This window comes from Oryctolagus cuniculus, chromosome 11 (assembly GCF_051225735.1).
Source record: "Oryctolagus cuniculus isolate XC-2025 breed Fujian yellow rabbit chromosome 11, ASM5122573v1, whole genome shotgun sequence".
In the NCBI taxonomy this organism is placed as follows: Eukaryota; Metazoa; Chordata; class Mammalia; order Lagomorpha; family Leporidae; genus Oryctolagus; species Oryctolagus cuniculus.
The window spans coordinates 44720058-44738977 of record NC_142877.1 but is presented as its reverse complement, the minus strand read 5'-3'; the positions used below and the strand labels follow the sequence as shown (position 1 = coordinate 44738977).

At 47.1% G+C, this 18920-nt stretch overlaps 1 protein-coding gene across 2 annotated transcripts in view; it reads right to left on the bottom strand.

Annotated features, from left to right (window-relative positions):
• The window catches only part of CFAP61 (cilia and flagella associated protein 61), a 250889-nt gene that overhangs the window by 110339 nt on the left and 121630 nt on the right, over nt 1-18920 (bottom strand). For both annotated transcript variants that reach the window (XM_008256339.5, XM_008256340.5), the window contains exon 18: nt 183-310. In XM_008256339.5, coding sequence (XP_008254561.3) covers nt 183-310 — 128 coding nt within the window. The remainder of the gene's footprint in view (nt 1-182; nt 311-18920) is intronic.

Here is an 18920-nt window from a genome sequence, read left to right as displayed (position 1 = left end):
TTGCTCACGACAGCAAGCCAAATTTGGCCAGAGGGCTATACTTTGCTAACTCCCAGTCTAGAATATGCCACCAACTCATCAATCCACACAGTAGCAAGCAAACCCAGGCCTACTCTCTGAAGAGGCTCTCACAGGGTATGGGAAGAGGATTTTTTATTATTTAAAATAAATTAGAAACTCACCAAAATACCAACGTCTCTAGGAAGGAAATTCCCACGTTGGAGGCACCAACCACAACGATCCTGGCGTTGACAGTTATTTTAGGTTCCAACGTTAGTTTTCTGTTTGTGTGGTTCAAGGCATAACTCAACTGGGGAAAAAAGGCAAAGACAAAGAGGAACTTAAGGGAAATGCGACTGAGTCCACACAACAAAACTGGGAATTTCATGGAATTACTGAGCTAGAACATTATTGAAGAAAAAAACTTCATAATGCTTGTGCAGCAACCCTGGTGAAATGCATGGGAAGGTATTTTTAAGAAATTAACGGAAGGAGGCCAATGCTGTGGTGCAGCAGGTAAAGCTCCCCTTTCCCTGCCCCTGCCCTGCAACGCCAGCACCCCATATGGACGCCGGTTCGTGTCCCTGCTGCTCCACTTCCAATCCAGCTTCCTAATGATGGCTTGGGAAAAGCAGCAGAGGATGGCCCAAGTGTTTGGGCCCTGCCACCCACATGGGAGACCCGGATGAAGCTCCTGGCTCCTGGCTCCTGGCTCCAGCCTGGCCCAGCCCTGGTGGTTACAGCCATCTGGGGAGTGAAACCAATGGATGGGAACATTCTCTCTGACTTCTCCCCTCTCTCTAACTCTGACTTTCAAACTAAACAAACAAGTCTTTAAAAAACAAACAAACAAACAAACAAAAAAAAAAACAAGAAAGTAACATAAGACTATACAAATACACCTAACACTTAGGCCACGCCACACAAAAATGCTTGGTTTGGCTGATTCTTGTGTAACTTCCGACAGTTGTTTCACACGGGTCAGCAGTACTTAATGGATAGAGGACAAGGTCAACGATTCTGCAGGAAGACAGACAAACTGCCTGGGAGTCCACGGTACCCTGGATGGTCCCAGGTTTTTCCTTCCGTCCTGGGTTTTCCTGAAACCTTTGGCTGAATTATGTTAGTTGTATACCTGAATAGAAGAAGCATTCTCTCTTACTTATTTACATATTCCCCACAATACTTAACACAGCACCTTCTGGACAGCAGGTGCTTAGTAGTAACTGTTGATTGAGGCTGCTGCATGGCAAGGATTTGAAAATCTCTCAGATGCTTTGGGGTTAAGAGGAGGACTCCAAAAATTTAACTGACATTAGTTGTACATATTTATGGGATACAGTCTGACATTTCAATACAGGTGTATGATGCGAGTTGATCACAACATTTCTCCTTCTTTGGCATTACTTTATGATTGGCAGCTCAGCACCAGTCTCTCTCACCTTTGTTTTTGCAATGTGTACTAGGTCACGGCGAGCTATGGTCTCCCCCACATGCTGTGTAACACCAGGAACTTATTCCTCTGATCTAACTCTGCTATGGTACCATCATCCAAACTCCCTCTCTCTCCCCTACCCCTCCCAGCCTCTAGCAATCATCATTCTGAGTTCAGGTGGTGGCTTTTTTTTTTTTAAAGATTTATTTATTTATTTATTTATTTGAAAGAGTACTCAGAGAGAGGAGAGGCAGGGAGAGAGAGAGAGACAAAGAGAGAGAGAGAGAGGTCTTCTATCCGCTGGTTCACTCCCCAGTTGGCTGCAACAGCCAGAGCTGTGCCGATCTGAGGCCAGGAGCCAGGAGCCTCTTCTGGGTCTCCCACGCAGGTGCAGGTGCAAGGACTTGGGCCATCTCCTACTGCTTTCCCAGGCCATAGCAGGGAGCTAGAGGAGAAGTGGAGCAGCAAGGACTTGAACTGGCGCCCATATGGGATGCCGACACTGCAGATGGCAGCTTTACCTGCTACACCACAGTGCTGGCCTCAGATAGAGTTCTGTTTTAGCTTATTCTCCCACATGAGTACAACAGGTGACATCTGTCCTCCGTCTGGCTTATTCCACCTGACATGATGTGCTCCAATTCCACCCTTTCTGCTGCAAATGAGAGGATCTCATCCTTTCTTATGGCCAAGTAATATTCCATTGTGTATGGGTCTACATTTTCTCTGTCCATTCATCTGATGAAAGAGGGCCAGGGCATGTTCTTGTGGCAACGTCAGGAGTATAAGCAGGGTAAGTAAAAATAAGCAGTATTTCTTGAGCCTGGCCAAAGCCATTCACACAGAAGTGCCTAGTATCTAAGAGATGGTGAACTATACTCACTTCTAGTGGGAGGAACCTAGCGTCACTCAGCAAAGGAGCCCGGCCCAGGGAGGGGAGACAGCAGGGAAGAGTGACGCAGCCTCCTGTGTCTCATCAATTATTCAGGCCAGCTGGTATCTTTCACAACCCAACCGCAGAGTTCGCAGGTTGACGGACTTTAAATGAACACACCATGCTGCCAGAAAGGTGCATGTTCTTGTGTACGGCAGTTCTGATCTGCTCTCTGAGTATTTCCCAGGATGGGTCAATGAGGAATCATGCAAGAAACCCCATTAATATTGGTAAACCTGGGTGCCACTTTGTGCTGCAGCCTGTTTAATTTGCAAGACAATCAGGCCAACGGCAAATTCTCTCTAGCCAGGGGCCTTGGACGGTCAACGGGAGGTGGGTAGGAAGCATCTGAGTATATGAGTACATGGTGTTGGGGCCAGCGCTGTGGCGTAGCGGGTAAGGCCTCCACCTGCAGTGCCGGCATCCCATACGGGTGCTCGTTAGAGTCCTGGCTGCTCCACTTCCGATCCAGCTCTCTGCTGTGGCCTGGGAAAGCAGTAGAAGATGGCCCAAGTCCTTGGGCCCCTGCACCCACATGGGAGACCAGGAAGCAGCTCCTGGCTCCTGGCTTCAGATCAGCATAGCTCTAGCCATTGCAGCCATTTGGGAGAGTGAAACAGTGGGTGGAAAACTTCCCTCTCTCTCTCTCTGCCTCTGCCTCTCCTCTGTAACTCTGCCTGTCAAATAAATATTTTTTAAAAATGAGTATATGGTGTTCTGGTGGCATCTACTCGCAGGTCTAGCAGATTTAAAATGCAAGCAACTCAACAGGGGTGAGACCCCAAAGGTCCTTCCATAAGGAGCTGCATCCAGACACTCCCCTCTGCCGCGGCAGAGTAAGGGAACACTGAAATGTGGGCAGTAAAGAAATCTGCCAGTGAAGAATCACCCCTCCCTTCCGAAACAGCTCCTCCGTCAGGGACACAAAGCCGGCTGCGGAATGGAACAGGGTGGCTTTTGTTTCCTGCACAATAGCTCTAACACCAACAGCTGCCAGGCCTCAGAAATCACCTTTCTGTTAAACACACAAAGTGGCCTCCGGGTGTCAAGAGTTAGCCATCAGTACCAGTGACAGGTGGGTGTCTCAGGAGAGGGGGATCACATTGTTTCAGAGAAAACCCAATTTTTTATGCCCATGTTTTCACTGAAAACATAGCCAGTCCTCAGGTATGATGAAATCTTCTGACCTGAAAAAAAAATCATTTTTTTCTTTCATTAGCATAGCTGGTTTTTAAACAAGCCTTCGAAAGGAATCTTCCAGCTTGCGAAGCTTGGAAATGAAGACTGCTCCTGTCGCGTTAGAGTTTTGCCTCTAAGCAGGAGGCACAGGTCATCTTTAATGAAAGCAGAATATTTCCTCCCTTTCTCTTCTTTCAAACTACAGTTTGCATGGGAAAGACAGACAGGTATAGAGGATCCCCTGGGTCACGTCAGCTTGTCCTGTCTTGTTCTGAACATCCACCCTAAAAATGTCCCACGCACTGGAGATCCTGTTTGGGGTCTGATTCCCTTAGTAATGCAGTAAGAACAAAAGCCCCTTCTAATTGACTCATATTTTATAGACTGATGTTAAATGTGTCTTGTAACAGCAAATTACTGCTAAGATCCGACAGCGGGGACTGTGGGCTAGTCACCTACTCCAGTGAGAATAAGGATGGTGAGCCAGATCCCACCTCCATTGGTTTCCTTTCAGGACACTTTCGATTCTACTCTTCTATTTGCTAACACTAGGTTAGCACTTTAGACACCAACTCTTCAGTGTAAAATAAGCACACACCCCAGCAAGAGGGAAGAAACCACAGATCATGGTATCTACGCTGACCTTCTAAGGCTAAAAGAAACGGTCCACAAAATTGATAATGACACCCATAATGAGTTTAGAATACCTATCTTAAATTCCAACCCTGAGAGAGGAAAAGGAGAGAAGGCTAACACGGGACTCCCCCTGTTAGGAACTTCTAGAGCCGAGCTTAGAGGCTGGTGTGTGTGGATTCGGAGAGAATCAGACAGCAAAGGTCCGGTGGGAGGGGCGAGCACCAGACAGGAGCAGATGTTTAAGACGTAACCTCTGTCATCACTGCAAAGATTTAAGCTTCTACCAACACGAGCGTCTACGTGGGAGTGCTGAGTCACTGCCATTCTGGGTAGTTTTTATTCACGTACTTGTTCTGTCTGCCACTTTCCAACTAGACCTGTTTGCTCCTTGAGGTCAGGAACTAACTAACTAACTTCCTCTCTCTCTCTCTCTCTCTCTCTCTCTCAAGATTTCTTTATTTGAAAGGCAGAGTAACAGAGACAGACAGAGAGAGAGAGGGACAGAGAGATTGAGATTTCAATCTGCTGGTTCAGTCTCCAAATGGCTGCAACAGCCAGGGCTGGGCCAGGCTGAAGCCAGGAGCCAGAATTCCATCCTGATTTCCCCTGCAGGTAGCAGGGGCCCAAGCACTTGCGACGTCTGTCTTCCTCTGCTTTTTCCCATGCACGTTAACAGGGAGCTGAAGTGGAAGTGGAGCAGCCAGGACTCGAATCAGCGCTCATGTGGGATGCTTGCTCATATCACTACAGGCAGTGGCTTAACTCACTGCACCACAATGCCAGCCCCATTTACTTCTTCTTCTTCTTTTTTTTTTTTTTTTTGTAGCATTTGAACAACTCCTGCCACACATTTGGGGGCATTCAGTGCCATCATGGACATAATTAAAGGGTGCTGACATAATTGCTATTTCCCAAAAGTGATTTTGTTGGTTCAATTGCTTACATGAAGAAATAAATAATTTAAATAGAAATTAAAAATCAAATTTGATCTTTCTAGGAAAAACGATGTTGATGTATGCAGTTGACTTTACGCCATGAGTCACATACACTTATTAAGATACGTTAAATGCTCAGTGTTGATTTTTATATTCGCATTCTGAGTGTATAAAAAATGGCTGGGGCCAGCGCCATGGCTCAATAGGCTAATTCTCCACCTAGCGGCACTGGCACACCGGGTTCTAGTCCCGGTCCAGATTCTGTCCTGGTTGCCCCTCTTCCAGGCCAGCTCTCTGCTTTGGCCAGGGAAGGCAATGGAGGATGGCCCAAGTGCTTGGGCCCTGCACCCCATGGGAGACCAGGATAAGTACCTGGCTCCTGCCTTCGGATCAGCGCGGTACGCAGGCCGCAGCGCGCCAGCCGTGGCAGCCATTGGAGGGTGAACCAACGGCAAAGGAAGACCTTTCTCTCTGTCTCTCTCTCTCACTATCCACTCTGCCTGTCCAAAAAAAAAAAAAAAATGGCTGGCCAAAATATAATTTTACCTGGTATACACAGACTTGAGTTCTGTGGTTTCACAACTGGTTTGTTTTTCTTTGGTACTTATGTGAGTTAGAATGTCCACACGTGCATTACTGACAATATCAATAATGGATTGAAATGCGGAAGTCACTAAAACTACAAATAGGCCAGTAAATTAGAAAGCGGTCCAAATAAACACAAATATTCCTGCACGGCAAATGCCAGGTCCATGCTGAAAGGGGACACGAGACCCCACGTGAAGCGTTTCTCCTGACAACATTTCTTTGGGAGGTTACCTTCGACCTCCAGGGTCATCAGACTGCACTGTCATCAGCCTGGTGGCAAGGTTTGGCCTTGTTTTCTGAATTCCACTTCTGCTTGAAATGCTTAGCCTCTTTTCCTTAAATATCAGTTTCCTCAGGTGTAGCATGGAAGTAAATCACACAGACCTCTACCGTCCTCAGTAGGCAAACATGGGAACCATGCATTAAAAAAAAAAAAAAAAAAAGGTCCACAAATACTTTGAGCTTTTTCAGGCATGGATGTTACAGGAGGCAAAATTGCACATCCTCGCCACCATCTGCAATATGAAAGGCAAATCTTTGAAGAGCACATTCTAAAAGGGCAAAACAATGAGCTCAATTTTCAGCTCACACCCATGTCCATATATCTTTGCTTACACAAAGCTTCCAAAGACTTCAAAGGGAGCCCTGTCCATGCAAGGAGATGGAAGATGGAGAGAATCTAACCCATTAGGAATAAAATTTCTCAAATCCTTAATAAGCTTACTTTTGCTTTATAAATGCAATTTTTTTTCCTTCTGTCCACACTCTCTTTTCTCTTTGAGAAGTCCTCTGTTTCCCCAATTTGGGCAGAACAAATTATGACAGCTTGACAGTGCCACAAATACCTGGGTAGGTTTTGAAGTTCACAAACTTGACCTCTTTGGGGCAAAGTCTTGCAAACATTCACCATATATAAATGAAGGGCTGGGAGGTGTAGACACTTAAAAAGCAGAACCCAATTATGGGAAATATCTTGCATAGATACAAAATGTAATTTCAAAAAGTCTGCTAAAATTATTACAAGGGTTGAAAGGTGCTGTAGGAACATCAACACCACACCTATGTATGGCTAAGATGACACTGAGGTTTGGGCCGTGGTTTTTGAAGGATTCTCTTAACTATCCTCTTGGTAGGGTGATGGTGGGGGGGATCCCAACAATTTGTAGTTCCAGGACCTCAGACAAAGGCAGACTGCTCTGTCTATGGTATCTCCCGTGGGCAGGGATGACTCAAGGTCGTGCTCTGGCTTCTTTCTTACTGCTGGAGAGAGCAGACTCACAATCTTGCAACGTAGGGGCCAGGGGTGGGCTGTGGTCATGGTGCACCCCTCTACAGGAACACTCTAGGCACATCTCAAGTGTTCAGAAACTGAATGAGGTACCCATTTTGCCTCTGCAAAATCATTAGTTATACTACCTACAAAGAACTGTTATTTTTTTAAGGAACTATCATGCCTTGAATTTCTTTAGACTGTCCCGGGCAAAGGTTAAGAGATAAACAGGTTCTTGTAACATGCTCCCACATAGATAGATAGAATCCTAGTTGAGCAAAGAGGGTTCCTGGATCCATTGTGGCTGGGTTAGGCTGTTTGTAACAGAACCGCCTGAATATCGTAGCTGGAACAGCATAGAAGGTAGTTCATCACTTCCACACAAGAAAACTGAAGCTGCTGAGGCAGTGCCATAAACCCACTGAAGTTCTTCTGCCTGTCTAAACTTGCTGTCCTACTGCACGGCTTCCACGTGCAAGCTTGGTCACGGATGGCGCTGGAGCTACAGACGCCATGTTCTCATTCTAGGCTCCAGGAAGGAGTCTGTGACAGGGGGAAGGAGGGCAAAAAAGGAGACTTCCTTCTAGCTGAGTCACTTCTTTTAGGCAGCTTTTCCAGAATTCCCATTCCAACAGCTTCTGCTTTTATTTCAGGGATCAAAACTAAGTCAAGTGAGTCATGACACGTAGAAGAGGCTTAGGAAGCGCCTTCTCCTGGTTAGAAGAAATGTTGCCTTGAGTAAAATTGAGATCCCATTACTAAGTCTAAAGGGAAGAAAGGCTATGAGAGGGGAGAGGTAGCTCGATGTCTTGGCAAAAGTTCCTTTAACCTCCAATTTTTCTTATATTTCTGTTACCAACTCCGTCTATCCCAAACCCTTCTACACTTTTACTCTGGCCATTATCATTATTTTGCAAACGTTTTCAGGAGTTGAAATTGTTGACACCCTATGATACTTACTTGAGAACGTTCTTAAACATTTATATCAGAAAAAAAGTGTCTTGGAAGTTGAGCTGAGTGACTTTCCTGGATTCCATCAACTGTAGTTTGCACATTTTTTTTTTCCACATTAGCATTCCCCAAATAAGTCTTAACAGCCGAGGTTAGCCAGGCAGCAGTAGTGAGTGACACAGCCGTCCTCAGCTGGTCACGTTGTCACTTCAGGAGAGTTGTGTGCGTTATGTATATAATATAAGTTGAGTTTAACTGCTCCCAACAACGTCTTCAAAAAGATTATGGCATTCGGGCTGGTGCTGTGGTGCAGTAGGTTAATCCTCTGCCTGCAGCACCAGCATCCCATATGGGCACCGGTTCTAATCCCGGCTGCTCCTCTTCCAGTCCAGTCCAGTCCTGCTCTCTGCTGTGGCCCGGGAGGGCAGTGGAGGATGGCCCAAGTGCTTGGGCCCCTGCACCCGCATGGGAGACCAGGAAGAAGCACCTGGATCCTGGCTTTGGATCGGTGCAGCTCTGGTCATTGCGGCCATTTGGGGAGTGAATCAATGGAAGGAAGACCTTTCTCTCTGTCTCCCTCTCACTGTCTAACTCTACCTTTCAAATAAATAAATAAAAATCTTTTAAAAAATATTATGGCATGATTGGCATTGAAATAGACACTTAACTATGTTCCCATAAAGGTCCAGAAACTCAGCAGCATGGTACAAAATTTGTATTAGTGAAACAAATATTAGTCATTGGAGAATGACTGTAATTCTGTATCTTCTTGCAATGCAACTATCAAGTGCTTTTCAGCAGCCAATAAAGGTCAGATACCTCCTTGCAGATGAAGCCCTGTTATATTTTGTTACTGAGACACATACAAAAATTTTTTCCAATCACCTAGCAAACAATGAAATTGAAGGGAGCATAAATTGCCTCCCCTCTCTGAATAGATGAAGAAATTTCAAAGCCATTAGACTTATATGACTGATTCATATGCTGTTCAGGACTCTCATTAATACATTGTGGTGCAGTTTAATTGACCACATCTTTTTTTTTCTTAATGGCACATAAAATAAAGGTACATCTTATAATTGATGATGCCTTAGATTTGATAAGTTAAGGTGGCTAATTCACCTTCTTTTCAATTAAACAACAGCCCTGAACAAGAAGCTCATATATAATCATTAAAAAAATAGAAGTGCCTTTATGCAATGAACCAACACTGGCAAAGGAGATGTGCTATTGGCTTTGCATAGACACTGAAATTCAGTAATCCCCAGCACAAGGCACATTAGCATGTGCGCCAAAACAGCCCTAATGGCTCCATGCAGCTCCTTTCCCACAGCAAGGAGTATCCAGTGCTGAGAATGCTGAGAGAGGCTCCCGGAGCCTCTGTGGTGTTTAATGGAAGCCTCTTTGCCATGTGCCAGCCGGCTGGCATTCTGGGGGGTCATTTTCAATACAGTGTCAATCACAAATGGAGGAAATGACTCTTTGGTGGGATGAGCACGCAGGGAAAGGAAGAAATGAGGTGAAGAAATGGGCTACAGAACCAGGGACCTGACTCATTTAGAAGCACAGATTATGATGACATTATGTAGATATCTCTAAAAATAACCCCCTGACTTAACATCCCACTGCCAAGTCATTCTCAGTTTCCACATCCCCTTGGAAGACCCTCTGGTCCTGGAACAGTGGAGCCTCAGGGTTTTGGAAACACATTCAAAAGGGATAGGAGAGATCCTTCCTTCAACCAGTTTCTCCAATGCCAGCTGGGTATCCTACAGCTCATGTCAGCTCTGACACTGCCTACCTGGGCCCAGTCCCACAGGTCTGCCCCACCTCCCACCTCAGATGCTAATCACCAGTCCAGGCTGCCACGTGCGAGCGCTCACCAACCAGCTCTATGTTGGATCCCTTTCTTATTAGGTTTGACAGTTTGCTAGAAAGGCTCAGAGAAAGCAAGAAAACAGTTAACGTGCTAGGTTGCCAGCCTAGCGGAAAAGCATAGGACCCAGGGGAAGCCAGAAGCATGGGGCGTGGTGTGGGGAACGGGACGTGGAGCTCCCACGTGCTTTCCAGGTGTGCCACCCTCCCAGCCTCTCCACTTGCCGGTTGCCAACCTGGAAGCTCTCCAGACCTCTCTGGTCAGGACTGTTACGCAGGCATCATCACTTGGGCATGACCAATTAGATCACTGGCCACCAGGAGCTGGTGCAACCTCCAGCCCCTCTCCCTTCTCCAGGGGGTGAGGAGATGGACTGGAAAGCTCCCAGCCTCTAAGCACAGGGTCAGTCCCCCTGGCAGGCTGCAGCCCCTCATCCTTGGGAGCGGTCCACAGCTCCCCTGATTAGCATTATCTCAGCTGTGGCCGAAAGGGGCTTGTCACACATATCCAAGGATGCCTCCTTCATCCTTACTGTGCAGGAGTTGTCTCAGAGCGGGGACGGACACCAAGAATTCCAGACAAGATGCTTCTATCACTTGGGAAGTGAAGGGTGTTATGAGCTCTTGCCAGGAGTGGGGGACAAAGGCCAAATATATCTTTCTTATTGTTATCACAATATCACAGCATATAAGCTTATGCTTGTAATACAGGATTTGACTATGAGCATCTTAATAACCATGTGAGAAATCATGAGAAATATATGAAATAATCTGTGACAGATTGATTCTCTTCAGATGTCTGTTAAGCTAAAAATGCTGTATTATTGGCATTTTCCCTTCATAAATATAACGAAGAGCAAAGTTTATGGAAAATGTGTGGAGGCATCCTCTGTCTTAATGCTACTCCAGGCCCTCTTTCTCCTGCCACCCAGTATCACAGAGTGGGGGTGTGGGGTACATAGAGACTGATGTACAGTTGCTATTTAGCCATGGGATTTTTTTTAAAGGTTTATTTATTTATTTGAGAGGCAGAGTTATAGAGAGAGAGAGGAAGAGACACAGAGAGAGGTCTTCCATCTGCTGGTTTACTCCCCAAATGGCCCCAATGGCTGAAGCTGAGCTGATCTGAAGCCAGGAGCTTCTTCTGGGTCCCCAACGTGGGTGCAAGGGGCCCAAGCACTTGAGCCATCTTCCACTGCTTTCTCAGGCCATTAGCAGATATCTGAATAGGAAGTGAAGCAGCCAGGACATGAACCAGCACCTATATGGGATGCTGGAACCGCAGGCAGAGGCTTAGTTCACTACACCACAGGAGCAACCCCTAGCCATAAGCTTTTAAGTATTTGGCACTTACTATTCGGGAATAGGCTGGAATCTACCTATCTGCCTTTATTCCCATAGAAATAAATAGCAAACAGTTCCTATGCCACAGCATCATTTCCCCCACTAGAGAAGTGACTCTGGACAAAAAAAAATTTTTTTAGATGAAGTCAGTATTCTAGACTCAAAGAACAAAATTTCAACAAAGAAACTTTGAGTTTCAAAGGTCTGATTGGCTTTTTTTAACCCATTCATCAACTGGGCAGCAACTAACCTGGACAACAGAAAGGAGGGTGAGCTAGACCAAGGGGATGAGTTTCTGAAGCAGAAAAAATAAAAGGGCAGAGCAAAGTCGGACAATGAATAAGCAGCAGGTTATTTCAGGACTTCCTTTATAAGGAAGGGATTTGGCTACCATCTTTCCCGATTTCTGAGGTCAGAATTTACCAGCAAACATCCCAGGTTTTGGTTTGGTAACTTAGATGTTCAGCGTAAGTGAGTGACTGTGGGCCTGTCTTTTATTTGACACTAGCAGCAAGGCCAGTTTTAAGTTGGTAGAGGTCGGTGCTGTGTTGTAGTAGGCTAAGCCTCAGCCTGCAGTGCCGGCATCCCATATGGGTACCATTTTGTGAACTGGCTGCTCCTCTTCTGATCCAGCTCTCTGCTTATGGCCTGGGAAAGCAGTGGAAGATGGCCCAAGTCCTTGGGCCCCTGCACCTGTGTGGGAGACCCAGAAGAAGCTCCTGGCTCTTGGCTTCAGATCAGCTCAGCTCCGCCATTGCAGTCATTTGGGGAGTGAACCAGAGGATGGAAGACCTTTCTGACTGTCTGTAACTCTGCTTCTCAAATAAATAAATAAAATCTTTAAAAAAGAAGTTGGTAGAGAAGGCAAGTACACGTGTGGAGTGGGATGACCTACCCTGATTCTCCTGTATTGTAGCATTGCAACTTGAAGCAGGAGCTTAATTCAACAGCTCATTTTTAACAAATGCATCTTGAGCAGCTACCAAATGCCAAGCACTGGCCTCTGGGCTGAGATGTGAATGGGGCATGCATGGTGCCTGTTTTTAAGCACTTGTCATTGCACTGGAACAATAAACAAACAGACAAATGAAATGCAGTACACGTGATGAGGCCAGTGTGTCTGGAAGCTGTGGCTGTGTAACAAATCACCCCACAACCTTAGCTCAAGGTTCTGCGGGGGCAGCAGCTCAGGCTCTGCTCACGGTGCGGCTCCTCTGGACTCAGCCAGGAAGCCGTGGAATCAGCTGGTCTGGGATGTCAGGGAGAGTCAGGGAAGGCTTCCTGCAGGAAGTGACTGCTGAACGGGGCGGCGCAGGAGCCACGGGATGTTTCCAGGTGACAAGGGAAAGAACGAGGAAAGCCAGGGCGCAAGGGTTTGGGAGGAGGGTGCACCCCACTGAAGCACAGCTCAGTCTCAGTGAGTGGATGTGCAGGCGATGTTCCAGGCAGCAAGCTCCGACAGGAGATGGGGGGATGATCAGGCATGGTTTGCCTGAGGAACAGACCCAGCGAGGGCGACAGGGGAGCGGCAGGCTGGGGGCAGGACGAGCGCGCAGCTGCCTGGGTCCACACCACCAGGCAATACTGCTTGGTCAACCTCCGGCCTTGAAATTCCGTGAGAACTTCTACCCTCCAAGGAACAAGCTGTCTGATCAGGGCAGGTAAGAGGAAATTTGCATGTGGGGGTGTTTAGGCCTTGGGCTCATCTGCTAGCAAAAGGACAGTGGTGGAAGAAAACCGATAGTTCTGAGAATTTCTGTCCATGCTGTTTCACACAGACAACCTCTCAGCCCTGCCCACTCCCTACCATTTATTTATGTTTGTTCCAGGATACCTTTAGCACCTACCTGGAAGCAATCGAACCTATGTGACTGTTTTGGTTTTGTTTTTATTTGTTTATTTTTTTATTTTTAACAAGTGCCTCCACACACACTTTGAGTCTCTGAACTAGGCCCACTGTTTCCCTGGACATCCACATTCTATCTCTGATTTAGTCTGAAGAGAGTAGGTGTATCTCTTTCATCTCAATGCAAACAAATGCTTCTATTCTCTCCCATGTGACTTTATAATACTGCACACCAAAAGGCTCACTGGGCTTTTGTAAAAGCAATGCGCAATGATTGTTTTTGAAAGGATAAGCCTTTCTGAAAATTCCTACACAGTGCGCTAAGGCTACAAACAAAGTTCAAAGGAATTTGGTCAGAATCAATGGAGCAGCCTCTTGGCTCAGGTGAGGGACTTGGAGGGAAAAAGGAAACAAATCCACCTTCTTTTCAAGTTGAAATCAAAAGAGAGAGTGGTAGGGAGAGAGGCAGAACCCTCAACAGGAAAGACAGTGAAATACAAGAAGTGGGAGTGGCCCCTGCTGCACCCAAGTTAGAGATACATTCTTTTTTCTTTTTCTTTCTTTATTCTTTGTGTTTTTTTTTTTTTTTTTTTTTTTTTTTTTTGACAGGCAGAGTTAAACAGTGAGAGAAAGAGAGACAGAGAGAAAGGTCTTCCTTCTATTGGTTCATCCCCCAAATGGCCACTACGGCCAGAGCTGCGCTGATCCAAAGCCAGGAGCCAGGTGCTTCCTCCTGGTCTCTCATGCGGGTGCAGGGCCCAACCACTTGGGCCATCCTCCACTGCACTCCCGGACCACATCAGAGAGCTGGACTGGAAGAGGAGCAACCAGGACAGAATCCGGCGCCCCAACCGGGACTAGAATCCGGGGTGCCGGCGCCGCAGGCAGAGGATTAGCCGAGTGAGCCGCGGCACCGGCCTAGAGATGCATTCTTATAAAACAAATGAGGCTAATCAGTCATTCAGATATTTCACATCAGACCAGGGAAAAAGGCCTTGGACATACTGTTTACCCTTGTGAAATGAAGAGCCCACCGCACGAAACATTCAGAAAACGTTTCCCCCCTTCTCGTTGTTTGAATCAAGTCCTGCTGATTTTGACAGTACTTGAAAAAACTGTCAATTCCATGCTTTCAATGGGAACACTTCAAAAATAGTACTTAAAATACCTGAAGTTAGGAAATAGCATTTGGTGTAATGGGTCAGACACCACTTGGGGCACCTGCATGCCATATCACGTTGCCTGGTTTTGAGTCCTGGCTTCCCTTCCAGTTCCAGCTTTCTGATAAGGTGCACCTCAAGAGGCGGCAGGTGACAGCTTGGGCCCCTGCCACCCACGTGGGAGACCTGGAATGAGTTACTGGCTCCTGGCTTCAGCCCGGACTTGGAGGAGCAAACTAGCAGATGGAAAATCTCTGTTTCTGCCTTTCAAAAAAAAAAAAAAAAAAAAAAAAAAACTTAAAAAATGCATCAATGACATTAAAAATATAGCTGAGGTTACAAAAACAGGAATAAAAACAGAAAAACCTAACAGCCATGGCACTGCTGTAATTAATGAGCACAAAGGGCCTCACTGAGCCTGGAAGTGCTTAGAGAAAGGCCAAGCTTCAGCTCGCGCTGGGTAACACCTACACGGTGGCAGCTGTGACTTCAAGGCAGCTAAGACCCCAAACCCCAAATCCAACAAGAGTCCTCGGGAAAACTCCCCCATCTGCTCACTCTGTAGATATTCCAACACAAGCTATTTTTCAAAAAAAAAAAAAAAATCCGCCAAAGCCCCTCCGAAGGCAGGGATGGGAGGAGGAGGCGGGCGTATCGCGCCGTCGAGAACACCCGCCGATGCCATCACGCCTCAGTGTAAAGATAGGTCACGTACTTTTAATTTCTCACACGCGCGTCAGTGGTAAACAGTCCCAGCCTTCCTGCTAATGACACCATCTGGCGCCTCCCATAACTGAGTAGCGTTCAGCTTCCAAACAAGATGTAATGGCAGCGGCACGTGAAGCCCACTGACATTTACAGTAAGGAAATTTATTATCAGTCACCGGTTTGCTATAAATGTGTTTGCATGACTGCTGGGGCTATAAAATTGGCACCTTTGCCAGGCAAGCAGAGGTGCAATAAATAATGGATTTTAAGCCATGCATGTACTACCAAATCATTAAACATTTATCACACCGGCACATCAGCATCTCAAGCAACAGTTACCACTTGAAAAATTAATGCCACTTTTGAGGGTTAAATGAAAACCATTTTGTCTAAGCTTTAATGATTTTTAATGCAGTGTGGTACAGAGCACAACGGGTTTTTACTTTCTATTTTTAGTTGAATATGATATATAATGTAAATAGCTCTTTCATGATAATTTCCTCTCAGGGAATGTCATTCTGTGTTCTTTTGTTAAAGAAATACTAAAAAAAATTAACTAAAGTGTTTCTTGGGAAAAAAAAAATCCTTGTTAAAACCTTTTCAAAACTAGAAACAACAAAAGACAGGTTCTTAAAGGAATCAAGAGTATTCTTCCTATGAAAATCCTTAATGGATCAGTCAGTTATGGTTGTAATTAAGGAATTTTAATTTTGGATTAAGGAAACAACTATAAAGTCAAAACCAATAAAATCCCTCGGGTAATGGGCACACATGTGTCCCTAATACTTATTCCTTTTAAACTCTCCTCCCCTAGCGTGCCGGCACTTTCCTCCTGTATGCCTGTTCTATGGGTATCCGTTGCTGCGAGAAAGGAATCCATGAAAACAATCCAAAATGCAGGTACACTGGGGACGGTGACCGGCTTCATGGAGGATTTTCTCCAAGAACGCCGTCTGAGTCAAAGGAACAAAGAGAAGCCTGGGTGGTGGGAATGATTCATTGAGCACCTGCTGCACACAGAACAGTGAAGGTGTAGGTGCTGGTGGCCGCCCTGAGGGGGGGCTCCTCACACAGCAGGTTAACCAGCTAGGAGGCCTGCACAGGGGGTGTGGACACAGCACCAGTGACAGGCTCTGGCATGAGACGCCAGGACAGGGTTCCAAGGCCAGCATGCAGAATCGCCACAAAGCAAGAAGAAACAGAGGAAGCCAGCAGTGTTGTTTGGGGGAAAAAAATCTAGGCAGAATTTAAGAAATGATTACATAAGCCATTTCTGTCTCATTTGTGAGCGCGATTTAATTCCTTGGTGAGGGCTGTTGACTAGAAAGCCTTGAGCTTTGTGGGTCTGCAACACGGGGATTCCCCTCTGTCTCCTCTACCCCTCCACCTGCTGCACACACACCTGGGTAAGTGGGGGGAGGGGGGAAGCATTCTGGAGGGCAGGATCCCTGTAATAGTAACTGTCTCCTCTAAAAGTGTGCTCTCTGTGTGTCCTGAAGTTGCAATGCAAGGTGTCCTCAAGGCCATGCACTGGCAATGCTGGCTTCCTGGGTTGCTGGGATTGACAGCGGGGCCTGGGGTGGGGTTGTTGTGGGGGTCAATGGAGAGAACTTAGGAGCCTAGGCAGATAAGAGGAGCCAGAGCTGCCCTCCCCTCCGTGGCTGTCCATGAGCATCTGGGGAGGTGTCGTGGTGTGAGCAAGCTGCCTTACCCAAGGGGACCACTGTGAAGGCTAGCTGTAGTGGGGTGACGCAGGGTGACCCCAGTGCCCTGGGAAATGACACATCGCGCTTGAGCTTTGATAGCAACACACAGGCATTGAATATGGGAATTTTTCTAAAGCGCTCTGTCCCTGTCCAGTTGCTTATGAAAGAGCCATATACTCACCCTGTCCCTCCACCTGTGCTGTTGCGTCTTCTGGAAGGGTCAGGAGGGCTCTCCAGCGGCACAGAGCCAATCAGCGGCACCAAGGAGGCCTTTCTCATTTCTTTCAAAGTTCTGTCTGCTCCCATGCTACCTGCTCCATCTCTGCATGTGTGTGTGTGTGTGTGTGTGTGTGTGGCAGGGGGGCAGGGAGGGAAGGAGAGAGGTGCAGGAGACAGAGACAGGGAGGAAAGAGGGGAAAAGAGAGAAAGGGAGAGAGAGGCAGAGAGAGGGAGGGAGAAGGAGGGAGAGGGAGGGATCCCACACCATGCAGAAACAGCCCTTCTGAAGGTGTGAGAAAAACAGTTAACAATGAAGGGTGAGAAACAAAGGGCCATTCAACAGATGCGTGTCATTTTTACTCTTCAGTGTGGCTCCGTTTTTCTTGTTAATTATATCACCTATTCTTTCCTTATATTGATAATTACATAATTACATGAAACAGATGGGTGACAGAATGCACCCAGATGGTGAGAACGTAAACAGGCTTACAAATTGCGTATTCTTGGGCATATTAAAAAGAATTACTCAATAATACATAGATTTCTATACTCTACACATCTGTCAAGTAGAGCCTTCAAAATGGCAGTTACTTTGTCATTTTTTTTTTTCTTAAATAGATACAGTGTTGGCCCCAGGAGTTCCTGGGAGGCCAACTGCCATGGAGGCAGAACAGTCAACCTTTGCCAAACACTCTGGATACCTGAGCTCACTGACTTGCTCCCCCTTTTCTAAAGACACAGGCCCTAGCCTCATTGGATGTTCCCATCACACATAGCTCTAGCTATGCTCCCAGCAAGCTGTAAACTGCCATGAGAGAATGGGAGGGTTTCCTTTAAGAGCATATTTGAGATGTTTTCACTACACATGATGGGCCTCCTGCATGAAATTCTTCTAGAATATGACAAAATAGAAGTTAAAAGCCTCAATGCTGTGTCTGTTGCGGATGTGTGGCAGTGACCTCCAGGGTGAGGGCAGGCTCACCGGACCCCATGGCATCTGAAGGCTGGACAGGAAGCAATGGCATCAGCTGGTTCTTCCCAGCCTGCACACCACCTCTCTGCCCCATGGGGTCAGGGGCACCAGGGCTCTGCTGAAATGACCCCTATCGGAGGGGTCTTGCCACCGCCTCCCACCCACTCTGTGTTTTCTTCTCGAGGTCACCTGCTATGCCCCCTCCCACACACAGTGCATCCTTGTCCGTCTGTCTGTTGTCTGCTCCCCCCACCTAGGACACAAGCACCAGGTGGCAGGGATTGGCCCACCTTTCCAGGGTTGTAATCCCAGCGCACAGCACTGGGCCCTCCATTGGGTCAGCATACCATACACAAGGTTTGAATGAATGGCATCAACCAAGTCTCTACCTCCTAGCTTCCTAGCCAGCAATGCAGATCAGGCCCTGAGCCCACAGTGGAAGCAGAACAGGCAGGAGCCGGGGGTGACAGAGGGAGGGAATGACAGAGATGTCCCTAGACACACACAGAGAAAGGCCATAAGAAAGTACTCTTTGACTTCAGGTGGCCTGGAGACTCTCAGAATTTGGGATCTACAGCTGTGCCCCTGTCTGCTCTATTATGGGGTTAAGTCCCTAGAGGGCAGGCCAAGCTACCTCCATTCATGTTCCATCCTCTTTGTGCTCCTGGAACCCGGAGCTCAGCATGGCTGCCCTGAATGTGGCCATGGGCTCTCGGGCATCAGACAGCACTGTCCAGAGCAGACTTGGGGAGGCAGGGGTGGGGCCCAAGGGGAGTGGAGCCAGCTGCTTCCATCAGAGGAGACAGCAGAGAAAGTGCTGAGGGCACTGGGTGTGGAGTTGAGCCCAGCCCCCCATCTCTTCCAGCCTTTGGGCAGTTGCTATTCCCTTAGGGATGAGTGGGCTGCTGCAGTGTGAATCTGCTTGTGTGTCTGCCTGCCTCTTCCCACAACACAGCAAGGTGGGGGGAGCTGTTGCAAGTCACATGGCCTGGAGAGCTGTTAGGGGCCATCCCACCGACATGGTGACCAAAGATGCAGAGTGTGTGATCAACAGGATCCACATGACAGACTGAAATACTGGTGTATGGCATGTGATTCTGTGGGATCCGTCAACCACCTGGGGACCTGCTCCACTGTGACTTCTGATAGATAATTCCTAGT